Below are 12,236 nucleotides of genomic sequence, written 5' to 3'. Positions count from 1 at the left end.
AGTACCCTCCCAGATCTCACAGTACCCTATCAGACTACCCCCCTTAGGTGGTGCCCTCAGGAGCTCTTTGGCTGGAGGAGGGAGAGACAGAGAGCCTCCTGTAAGCGCTGAGCTCTATCTATACGGTGTGCAGGTCACTCGCTGGGCTCCGCGGGGCACGGGGCCTGGAGGCAGGCAAACGCTAAGGCGAGGGACTGCGCACAGGAGGGCTCCTTATTGGAGCCCTCTGAATTCAAGGTTTGCTGACTTGGGTCTCGGGAGCGGAAGCCTGGGCCCCAGACTCGCCCCTCTTATTGCCTGCCGGCTTCCCTTGCCCAGGGAGAAGGGCACTGGCGAATCACAGGTTCCCCGGGTTGCAGCTACACTCGCCCCGATGCCCTCAGGGGCTGTGCGGCAGTGGTGGACAGAAGACAAGTCTAGGCCGGGCGCGGTGGCTCAAGCCTGTAATCCCAGCACTTTGGGAGGCCGAGACGGGCGGATCACGAGGTCGGGAGATCGAGACCATCCTGGCTAACACGGTGAAACCCCGTCTCTACTAAAAAAATACAAAAAACTAGCCGGGCGAGGTTGCGGGCGCCTGTAGTCCCAGCTACTCGGGAGGCTGAGGCAGGAGAATGGCGTGAACCCGGGAGGCGGAGCTTGCAGTGAGCTGAGATCCGGCCACTGCACTCCAGCCTGGGCGACAGAGCGAGACTCCGTCTCAAAAAAAAAAAAAAAAAAGAAGACAAGTCTAGTTACACCACCAGCCCGCGGCCGCGCTCAGACAGGCTGCCAGCGGTTGGGCTACTCGCGGGCTCCGCCCCGCCCGCCCCACGGCCTTAGCCCTGCCCACAGCCTCGTTCGGCCCCGCACTGCCCGAGACTTTCGTCCACTCCCGAGCCGTCTCAGCTCGACCCACGGCCGGCCTCCTGCGGCTAGCGCTTTCCGGGAGCTGGCGGCGTTCTTAGCCCCGCCCACAGCGCGACTCTTCAGCCCCGCCCACCGTTGGCGGCTTAATCCTCTGGCGCCACCTCCTGGGAGGCAGCGGACACTGTTTCCCTCTTCGGCACAGAGCTGCTGCTGGCAGTCCACTCTGCTGGGCTCACCTGGGGGGCATCTGGAGCCACTACCAAGGTTGGAAGCTCTTCCTATCCCCAGCCCGAACCTGCCCAAGGCCATGCGTCTCGCCACACGGAGCCTTCACCGGGACATGGACGGAATAATTCCTCCGATCCGAACTGAGACTCTAGGATACTTGCCACCAAAGGGGTAGTGGAGCTACTAACCAGGGCCCCAGCAACCGGCTCTCCATGCTGCCCATGCCCTAGGCTGTCCTTGGGAGGGCCCCTCCTGCAGGAGCTCCCGAACTCCAGCTGATGGGAGCTTCCCCACGGGGAAATGGTACCCAGCATTTCTCCATAGGTGCTTCAAATAATTCTTTTTTTTTTTTTTTTTTTTTTTTTTTGAGACAGAGTCTCGCTTTGTCGCCCAGGCTGGAGTGCAGCGGCCGGATCTCAGCTCACTGCAAGCTCCGCCTCCCGGGTTTACGCCATTCTCTTGCCTCAGCCTCCCGAGTAGCTGGGACTACAGGCGCCCACCACCTCGCCCGGCTAGTTTTTTTTTTTGTATTTTAAGTAGAGACGGGGTTTCACCATATTAGCCAGGATGGTCTCGATGTCCTGACCTCGTGATCCGCCCGTCTCGGCCTCCCAAAGTGCTGGGATTACAGGCTTGAGCCACCGCGCCCGGCCCAAATAATTCTTTGCTGCTCTACAACAGGAACAAAATTTCATGATCAGAATTAAACCTGGCCGGGCACGGTAGCTCACGCCTGTAATCCCAGCACTTTGGGAGGCCGAGGTGAGTGGATCACCTGAGGTCAGGACTTCAAGACCAGCCTGGCCAACATGGTGAAACCCCGTCTCTACTAAAAATACAAAACATTAGCCGGGCGTGGTGGCGGGCGCCTGTAGTCCCAGCTACTCAGGAGGCTGAGGCAGGAGAATGGCGTGAACCCAGGAGGCGGAGCTTGCAGTGAGCCGAGATTGCGCCACGGCACTCCAGCCTGGGCGACAGAGTGAGACTCCGCCTAAAAAATACATATATATAAATTAGGCGGCTGTGGTGGCGGATGCCTGTAATCCCAGCTACTCCTGAGGTTGAGGCAGGAGAATCGCTTGAACCCAGGAAGTGGAGGTTGCAGTGAGCCCAGATGGCGTCACTGCACTCCAGCCTGGCCGACAGAGCAAGACACTGTCTCAAAATAATAAAATAATAATAATAATAATAATAATAATAATAATACCTAAAGTGTTTGGGTCACACTTAGAACTGAACACGCCTCACACTAGCCACAAGACCCGGACCAACTAACTCCCTTGCCCTCTCTGGGCCTCAGTCCCTTTGCCTCAAGGTAGTTGTCAAGAAAGTGAGCAAAACAGGGAAAGAGTCACCAATGGATTTGGATTTTTAAGATATTGAAATCCCAGGCCAGGCGCGGTGGCTCACGCCTGTCATCCTAGCACTTTGGGACACCGAGGCGGGTGGATCACAAGGTCAGGAGATCGAGGCCATCCTGGCTAAAATGGTGAAACCCCGTCTCTATTAAAAATACAAAAAAATTAGCCAGGTGTGGTGGCGGGCACCTGTAGTCCCAGCTAGTCGCGAGGCTGAGGCAGGAGAATGGCGTGAACCCGGGAGGCAGAGCTTGCAGTGAGTCGAAACTGCACCACTGCACCAGCCTGGGCAACAGAGCAAGCAAGACTCCGTCTCAAAATAATAATAATAGTACAAAAAATGAGCCAGGCGTGGTGGCACGCGCCTGTAGTCCCAGCTACTTGGGAGGCTGAGGCAGGTGAATCCCTTGAACCTGGGTGGCGGAGGTTGCAGTGAGCCAAGATGGTGCCACTGAACTCCAGCCTGGGCAACAGAACAAGACTCCGTCTCAAAAAAAAAAAAAAAAAAAAAAAAAGGAAATCCCAGCGCTTTGGGAGGCCGAGGTGGAATGATGACTTACTTGAAGTCAGGAGTTTCAAACCAGCCTAGCCAAGATAGCAAAACCCCATTTCTACAAAAAACAATACAAAAATTAGCCGGGTGTGGTAGCACATGCCTGTAGTCCTAACAACTTGGGAGGCTGAGACATGAGAATTGCTTTAACCTGGGAGGCAGAGGTTGCAGTGAGCCAAGATCACGCCACTGCACTCTAGCCTGGGCCACAGAGCGAGACTGTCTCAAAAAAAAAAAAAAAAAAGAAAAAGAAAGAAAAGAAAAGAAGGAAAGGAAAGGAAAGGAAATGAATGGGAGGGGAGGGGAGGGAAATAGGCCTGATGCGGTGGCTCATGCCTATAATCCTAGCACTTTGGGAGGCCGAGGCGGGTGGATTGCCTGAGTTCAGGAGTTCGAGACCAGCCTGGGCCACATGGTGAAACCCCATCTCTACTAAAATACAAAAAACTAGCCAGGCATGGCAGCTTGCACCTGTAGTCCCAGCTACTCAGGAGGCTGAGGCAGGAGAATTGCTAGAACCCAGGAGGGTGAGGTTGCAGTGAACTGAGATCATGCCACTGCACTCCAGCCTGGGCGACAGAGCAAGACTCAGTCTCTTAAAAAAACAAAACAAAAAAAAAAAAGAAAAGAAAAGAAAAGAAAAGAAATAGAGAAATGAAGCTTACTCTCGAAAGACTGATGCTTGAATTGGGCCTTCTATGCTTTAGGGGAGCTAGGAAAGGGCCTCTCCTAGGAGCTTGTTCAACCTGTTGGCAACAAGGGGAGGCAAGGCTGTGGGCTGCAATGAGGTAAGTAGTGTGGAGCCTCCAGTCCCCCCAAGACTGGTGGTATTCTTTTTTTCTCTTTTTTTTTTATTTTAGACAGAGTCTCGCTCTTGTCACCCAGGCTAGAGTGCAGTGCAATGGCGCCATCTCAGCTCACTGCAAGCTCCGCCTCCATGGTTCATGCCATTCTCCTGCCTCAGCCTCCCGAGTAGCCCGGACTACAGGCGCCTGCCACCATGCCCAGCTAATTTTTTTGTATTTTTTAGTAGAAACGGTGTTTCACCATGTTGGCCAGAATGGTCTCATCTCCTGACCTCATGATCCGCCCGCCTTGGCCTCCCAAAGTGCTGGGATTACAGCTGTGAGCTACGGTTCCCGGTCCCAAACTGGTGGTATTGTAGAGGCCAGGTTGGCCTAAACACATCACAAGATTTTCCAGCTAACAGCCCTGATCCCAAGACTAGCTCAAAGATCTAGGCCCAAGGCAGTGCCTTTACGCCAAGAGAAAATGCAGATTCCTCTAGAATTTTCCAAGACCAGCACTGTCTCCAAGCCAGGCCAGAGTCATTCCAGGTCAGAGGAATGTGGGAAGGTAGATTCCTGCAGGTCTGATGTTCCTTCTTTCCTGCCCTCTTGTCTACGACCCTCTAACCCCAGCTTAAAAGACCTGAGCAGTCCTCATCCAAATCAAGGAACAGGGATCTGGCAGGAGTGCCAGGGGTCAAGGGTCTGCTGGGCTAAAGAGGGTATATTCCCCCATCCCCCAAAGGAGGCAAGGCAGGGCAAGGCCAGAGGTCCTTCTGGCCTTAATGTTCTCTGCCAAGATCAAGTATTCCCTTACTTGAGTTCAGAACAGTGAGTCCACTCATTACCCAGTGGCTTCAGGTTAGATGTTAAGCAAAACCTCCTGAGGTCAAGAGAGTAAGGATGGGGTAATTTCCTGGGCCCCTGCTGCTAGGCCTAGGGAGTGAAGTGTGTGCTGGGGACAGCCTTTCCCAGTGCTTAGCGTGGTGCACATTCAGGTCTTAACTCCAAGTAGTTGTTGGACCTTCAACAACCCCCGACCCTGGGACTCAGCTCTTATCTGCCTCTCTGGGTCTTGAAAGCTTTGAGCAGAGGAGCAGGGGGCATGGTAAGGAGCCAGTGATGGCAGAGTTGAGCCCAGAAGAGGCACCAGTTGTTCTGTGACCAATCACTTGATTCTGCCCCTTTGCTCCTTGAAATACAGCTGCTGCATCTCCTGCCGCCCACACTCCGGGCAGTGTCCTAGGACAACCCATCTGCCCCTTCCTGGGCACTGAGTCATGATCAGCCTACCCAGCTGGCCTGTCCATCGCAAGCCAGACACTGAAGGTCACCCCCCAACCCCCAGAACCTACAGGTCAACCAAGGCAGAGCAGCCTGGCCAGAAACTATTGTTCCCACCCCGAAGCCAACACAAACCTGCCTTGAGACTACCTGGGAGACTAGCCATTCCCAAGCCCACAAGACAATGTGGGCAGGAGCTGGGGTAGAGCTGCAGCCAGAGGCATCCCTAGGTCCCCATCTTCAGAGACCTGGCCTGAAGGACCCCTACCCAGGAGGTACAGGGGCTGACCCACTCTGGGGCAGAAAACCTGTGACATCTTTCCCACCATCCTCCTTCCCAGCCAGTCTCACTGGGTTCTCTGCTATTCCCCACCCCTTACAGATGGGGGACTGAGGATGAAGGAGACTTGTTTTAGCTGGCTCACAGGCAGAAGAGGGGCAAAGGGGGCATTACATGTCGGCAGAGTTTCTGGAGTGCACACCCAGCCCTCCCAGCACAGAAATGGTAAGGCTTACGTGGAGGCCACTGGGCCAACCCCAAGTGGACCTGGCTGAGTCTCCTCTTCCCCCTGTCACATGAGCCCCCAACCCCTCATGTCCAGGAACCTCTCCAGATGCCAGGGAAACAGATGCCCAGAGGCAACAGCGTTGTAATAAAGACACTGCTTTTATTTAGTTTGATATGTTTCTTTACAGAATGCAGAAAACACATCTTAAAATCATATAGAAGGAAATAAAAACACATCAGTGGTTGGTGAACACTTGAATGTGAGATTGGCTCTCCATCTCACAGAGTCCAGCGGCCATCAGCAGCCCAGCACTCAGGGGAGCAGGCTGCCTGCAAAGGCATTGTTGCTGTTGTTATTCTGTTCACTGCCCCATCGCCTCCAGTTGCTATGGCAACTGGCCATTCTGGGCCAGCCACGTCTCTTGCATGGCAGTGCCCAATGGTGGAGTTGCTAGGGGCAACGGAGCTGTTTGGAAGGCCTTTCAAAGCCCTCACCTGGAACATTGGGAATTGTTTATTTTTTGATGAGGTCATCAGAAATAATCTCACCAGGTCAGATCCCACTTGTGCTCCTGTCTCTGGGGGCACCAAGGAAACTCTGACTTGGAGGCATGAGCCCAGTCACCAGTGGTCCACTGAGCCTGCATTTACAGGCTCCCCCACAGGAGCACTGCTCAATCCAGAGTACCCCTGGGGACTGGGGCAGGGGAGAGGGGCTGGGCCCTGTGGGAGAAGGCGCAAGGGGAAATGCCCTCTGGAGAACAGTAGGACGGAGACCCCTCCCCTCCTCTCAGCCCTCCCCTCCTGAGGCAGCACACACCAATCCTCTGCAGAACAGTCGATATGGCTTAGAAGTAGCTGCTCCGTGTGCAAAGGGAGCCTGGGTCCACCCACCCACCCTCAATCAGGGAAGGGATACATTATTGCAAAAGGCATTCCTCCCTAAAAGGTACCCAAAATAACTCTCAGACATCAAGAAAAGTCATGCTCAAAATGGTTTCTTCCACAGGAGAATCAAAGCAGAGTGGGCGCCCCTGAGTCATGGGACAGAGATGCAGATGGACGGACGGATGTTCTGCTAAAAAAGGCAAAAGAACCCCAGTGTAATTCCAGAATTTAAACATTAGGAAAAGTAGGGGGAAAAAATCAAAATAAGCAAAGCCGTCAGTTCCATGGAATCAACACTAAGAGCTCATACAAACTGCTGTAAGCATCACCATTTTTAATCTTTTTAATAAAACAATTTGAGGCTGTATAAAAACTTTAGTAAAAAATTAGCTTTGAGAGCTCACAGATTTTTTATTATGAACTATTGCTGGCACTCCTCCCCAGCCACCAGACCTTTTCCAGTAGTTCAGGCCCAAGGCCTGGGACTGGAGTGCCAGAGAAAAGGGATGGGGTGGGTCCAGGTAGGGTTGTGGACTGTTAGGACAAAGCGGCCAAGGTCAAGTGAGGAAAGAGCATCACATGACATAAAAATATTGCATCTTCACCAAAATGTCCCCCACTGAGTGTTTCAAAAAACCGTGGTATTCCTTTTAGGAGGAAAAAAAAAACCAACAACGCACGCACAGAAGGGTAAAACAAAATAGGTTGATGTGGTCGAGACCTTCGACCTCCCGGGTGACCCCACAAGCAGCTGGCCCATCCTGGAGCACCAAAGTTGGGGGCCACAGCCACCGCTGCCTCTTGGAGTCCCTTTTTCATGGAAATGAAGACCCCTTGGTGGTGGGCCACTAGTGTACGTGGGCTGGAAGTGGGGATGTCCATGGCCCAAGAGACCCCTCCAGCTTCCAGCCCCTGGCAACAGCGGGACAGCAAACCCAGCACCAAGGACCTGGCATGAGCCAGGGCCGGGAGGCCCCCAATCAGGCTCTGGAGTATCAGAGCAACCAAGTTGACGTAGTGTGAAAAAATAGGATTCCTTTGATAAAAAATACTGTCCCTTGGTCTTCTCTAAGTTTGAAACACCCTGGGAGCTTATTTTTAGCAAAGCAATTCCCCATACCCACCCAAAAATTATACATACAAGTTTAGGTAAACAGCAGATTAAATGTAAAAACTTAACCTTAACTTCTGAAAGTCCTTTGAATTTAATCTTTAGTTACTGTTTTCCATGTTACATCCTGCAGCTAGACACACGTGAATAGAAAAAACAGTACAGTTAGTGTTAAAGGCAAAACGCAGAGAGCCAGGGGGCCACCCGGCACTGCCTGCGAGTTCATTCATGGTTCCTCGCCCCCTCCACCTCCACTCCACATGGTGCTTTCAGAGCCAGCCATCAAAAACGAAGCGAAGAATTCTCTATGAACAAACCAAAAGCTGTTAGGCAAAAAATAAAAATAAAAAAGTCCCCAAAGTCTCTCCAGCTGCTTTGGGGTTTGGGAGGACCAGAGAGGGCGGGCTTGTCCAGGCCCGTGTCAGTGTGTGCTAGGTCAGGTGTCGGCTTCTGGTGGGTGATGGTCTGCAGGCCACCGGTCTCCACAGACAACACCATGTTGTCTCCAGGCCCCTGCCCTACCCTGCCTCCACCCAGGCGCTTGCGGGTTAAGGAGGGACATAGGGAGGAGGTGACCGGTATGGGGTCATGTTCTTGGGACGGGAGCCCTTGCCCTCCATGGGTGCTGTGAAGGGCGGTGGGGGCTGGTAGGGAGGCGCATTGGGATCCTCATCCCGCAGGGGCGTGTACTCTCCCACGGTGTCCTGGTTCAGAGGAGTGGTCTCGGGCACACTCTGGTTGGGGTACTCGGGAGGGGGTAGGGGAGCCTTCTCCTCCTGCAGAATGAGTGGCATGCTGGAGGAGGGTGGGGGCTTGGAGTCGTCCAGTTCGTCCGCAAAGATGATAGGCACCCCCTTCTTGATGAAGGTGGCCTGGTCCTCAAGGGTAAGCTTGCCCTTCCGCTTCTTGCGGTAGCAGATCATGGCAATGATGCCAGCAATGAGCAGGATGGCTGCGACCACCACGGCCGGAATGACTGTGTGCAGGTAGACATCATCCTCACTGCTCTTCTCAGGGTCCCTGTCAGGCACCTCTGTGGGCGGCGCCTCTGAGGGCACTCTCCTGGGTGGTGCCACAGGAATAAACTGTAGGTGCCGACAACTGCCAGAGCCCATCACAGCGATGCTCGTGGCCTTAAAGTCAGGCTCTAGGGCGTTGGAGAAGGCAGGCCGAGGTTTTCCATCATCCTCAGCGATCCGGCGGCTCAGCCCAGCGATCTGCTCCTTGGGGCAGGGCTCCAAGGGCAGTGTGTTGTTGGTCCATTCCACCACGATGGAGCCCCGGGTGATATTCTGCAGGGTGACGGTGCTACAGTTTCGGTCTCCAAAGGCAAAGGCCAGTTTCTTTACCAAGGCAATCTTCTTGTGGATGTCATTCAACACCAGTGCCGGGTCACCCACAAACTTGGCCTTGAACCTTACAGGAGCCCTATCCCCTTGGGGGCGCCTATGGACATGGATCTCGAAGGCATCCACAGCTGACAGGCCCCCCTTGTCTGTGGCATGCATGAAATACTCGTGTTTGCCCACGTGGCTGCTGTCGGGAAGGCCATACATGAGCTGGCTGTTGCTGTTGAACTGTACCCAGGACTTCTCGCCCACCAGCTGCTGCTCCCGCAGTTTCAGGGTCAGTTTCAGCTTGTCAGTGGTGGTGTCCTCATGGTCGTAGAAAGTGTCTGACGGGATCTTCACCTCAAAGTAGGTGCCAACCCAGGCATCTACCCTGTCAATATGGTTCTTGAGCTCCGGGCGCTGGTTGGGTTCTCCGCCACGGGGCACTCCACTGGTGGTGGTGCGAATACGAGTAGGCGGTGAGGCAGTTTCCAATCTGGTGATAGGAACTTTGGTGGTGACCCGGGGCACTGGCCGGGGTGTCCGTGGTTTCTTGGTTGGCCTGCGAGTTGTGGTGGTGGAGGAGTCAGTTGAAGGCGTTGCTGGTTTTGGTGTGGATACTCGTGGCTTCTTGGTGGTGGTTGTGGGAGGGGTAGCAACTGCAGTAGGCTCCACATAGCCAGGAATGGTCATCGTTGGGCGAATCTGGCCAGGAACTGTGGTGCCAGCTTCTGACACCCGAGTAGGCTGGATGGGGCCTAGGGTTGGGGTCTGAATAATGGCGCCTCGAGTCCGGATGGTGACCGTGGGTTTCCCAGGAACAGGATCCCTGACTGGAGGAGCCATGGTCTCTGTTGGAGGAGCAATGGCTGGAGATGTGGGTGTTGGCACGATCCTGGATGGGGGCTCCTGGATAGCCGTGGTTGGGGGCCCAATGGCAGTGACAGGTGTGGGTGTGGCATGGATCTGCCTCCGGATGCGTTTGGGAAGAGGGGGCTTCTTATTGGCGATGTGCCAACCCACCACAGGGTAGCCAAGCTGAGCAGACATAGCACCCTCCCTGGCAGGAGCCTCCACACCACGAATGTCAGGCACACTGTTCTGGTTCAGGGAGCAGCCCAGCTTCCAGGAGAGAAGGGCCCCATTCTCCACCACCTTTTTTGCATTTCCCGGGCCAGCCATGAAGGCCGACATGTCAAATAGTCTGTTATTCACCACCGGCACTAATTTCATATTGTGAAGCTCTACTTCTGAGAAGCTCCGCATCCTGTGCAGGAGGTCAATCCTTTGCTTTGGGGTCATCTTGGTGAGGTCGGCATCCAAAATCACCGTCAAAACAGTCACGGGTTCATCCACAGCACAGGCAGATGATACCACCTCACCAGGGTCTGGGAAGGCTGTCCTCACTGACTGCAGCTCACTGTGGTCTTCAGGGTAGACCTCAATGGAGAACACACTGGAGGTCTGGGGGATGTGACTCCCGTTGGCCCCCAGCCGTGCAGCGCTCACCGAAATGTAATGCACACCCTTATCAGTGTCAAGGGGGAGGCCCTCCAGGGTGTGGCTCTGTGGGTCCCAGTGCAGCCAAGATGGCAAAGCCTCCTTCCCTGCTGCTGATACCTAGAAGAGACACAAGCATAAATTAAAAGTACTATTGTCACTGCATAACCTGAATATGATCGCAACAGTTAACCTGAATTGTATGACAAGCTTAGGGTGTAATTCAGAATGCCTGCTGGGGAAGCTAATTCCTCTCCCCTAGAGAGACACAACTGAGTTTCTTTATCTGTCACAAGACTAGGGCTATGAGATGGGCTAGCTTGGGAGGCAAATATCTCACCCAAGGTCACACAGTGGGGAGACAGCAGTGCTGGCACTCAAGCACATGTCTCATTCCTGAGAACTGATGCCATGGAGCTCACGACTGTTGTGGATTTTATAACAGTGACACACCCTGCCACCTACTTGCCCATTCTACCTGCAGAATCAAATCACATCCCAGCCCTCAGCAATCCTTTCCACCCTTGCCTCAGACTTCTCCCTGACCCTCTGCAGACACCACATCTTTGCTCAGGTCACATGCCTGGCCTGGAGGATGCCTCCTGCCCCAAAGTGGAGATGCATACAGGTCTGGGTACAAGGGAGGGTTCAATGCCCTGAAGGACTCACTTTACATCATCACGTTACATTCAAGTGTAGTGGGGCACATTTGTGTAGCAAAGAAAGTTAGTTGTATCTAATGTTTTCATTTACCCTGCTTCTCAAATCTTAAAACAAACTGTGGTGCCCAGGGAGCGGGGACTAGAATCAACTATTCTAGAATAGTGCTTATTAAAGGAATCCCAAGGAGCTCTGGTCTCTCTAAAAGAGAGAGGCTCTATAGTCAATCAAGTACAGGAAATATACAGAGCCCTCTTCTGCCCTTGGAGAGACCAAGCACAGAAGCAGGCCTAAGGAGCTCATCACCTTATTCCAACTCAACAGCATCTCCCAGACTTCTTTCAGTGTGGAAGTCCCTTTCCACAGAGATATAACTGGTCATACTCAGAGCACCCACGGAAATGCCACCATAGAAACCTCCACCATCAGCTGACAAGAGGAAAATATGACTTGGCTCTTGCCCTGGCCCCATGTGTGGCTCCTCTCACTTTTGGGAAACACCTACTCCTGCCCCAGTGCAAGAAAGGTGACACCCCCCATTCTCTGGTTGGCCTGAAGGCACTCTCATCTCCATTGTCCTATAACAAGTCCAGAGACAAAGTGGCCAACACACAGTACATCTCACTGCCAGCCTTAGCCCAGGACTGCCCTTCATAGCCACTGCTTGTCAATAGAGTTCATTCATGGTTCCTTGCTCCCTCCACCTCCACTCCACATGGTGCTTTCAGAGCCAGCCATCAAAAACGAAGCGAATAATTATTCTCTATGAACAAATCAAAAGCTGTTAGGCAAAAAATAAAAATAAAAAAGTCCCCAAAGTCTCTCCAGCTGCTTTGGGGTTTGGGAGGACCAGAGAGGGCGGGCTTGTCCAGGCCCGTGTCAGTGTGTGCTAGGTCAGGTGTCGGCTCCCGGTGGGCGATGGTCTGCAGGCCACCGGTCTCCACAGACAACACCATGTTGTCTTCAGGCCCCTGCCCTACCCTGCCTCCACTCAGGCGCTTGCGGGTTAAGGAGGGACAGAGGGAGGAGGTGACAGGTGTGGGGTCGTGTTCTTGGGACAGGAGCCCTTGCCCTCCATGGGTGCTGTGAAGGGCGGTGGGGGCTGGTAGGGAGGCACATTGGGATCCTCATCCCACATGAGGATCCGTCCCTGTGGCAGGAAAGCTAAAGCCATGACT

General features: G+C 53.7%; 1 protein-coding gene across 19 annotated transcripts in view; it reads right to left on the bottom strand.

The window, feature by feature from the left end:
- Window positions 1-5,708: 5,708 nt before the first annotated feature.
- LOC105480444 (dystroglycan 1) overlaps window positions 5,709-12,236 on the bottom strand; it is a 76,771-nt gene continuing 70,243 nt past the window's right edge. For 14 of the 19 annotated variants that reach the window (XM_011739332.2, XM_011739336.3, XM_011739335.3 and 11 more), the window contains one exon: window positions 7,984-10,518. In XM_011739332.2, coding sequence (XP_011737634.1) covers window positions 8,116-10,518 — 2,403 coding nt within the window. In that variant the 3' untranslated portion in view covers window positions 7,984-8,115. Of the gene's footprint in view, window positions 10,519-12,236 lie in introns of all 19 variants that reach the window. The other 5 variants (XM_011739338.2, XM_071091726.1, XM_071091725.1 and 2 more) reach the window with 1 other exon arrangement.

This window comes from Macaca nemestrina, chromosome 2, assembly GCF_043159975.1.
Source record: "Macaca nemestrina isolate mMacNem1 chromosome 2, mMacNem.hap1, whole genome shotgun sequence".
Taxonomy (NCBI): Eukaryota; Metazoa; Chordata; class Mammalia; order Primates; family Cercopithecidae; genus Macaca; species Macaca nemestrina.
Note: the sequence above shows the minus strand (reverse complement) of the source record. Positions and strands in the feature narration are given on the sequence as shown.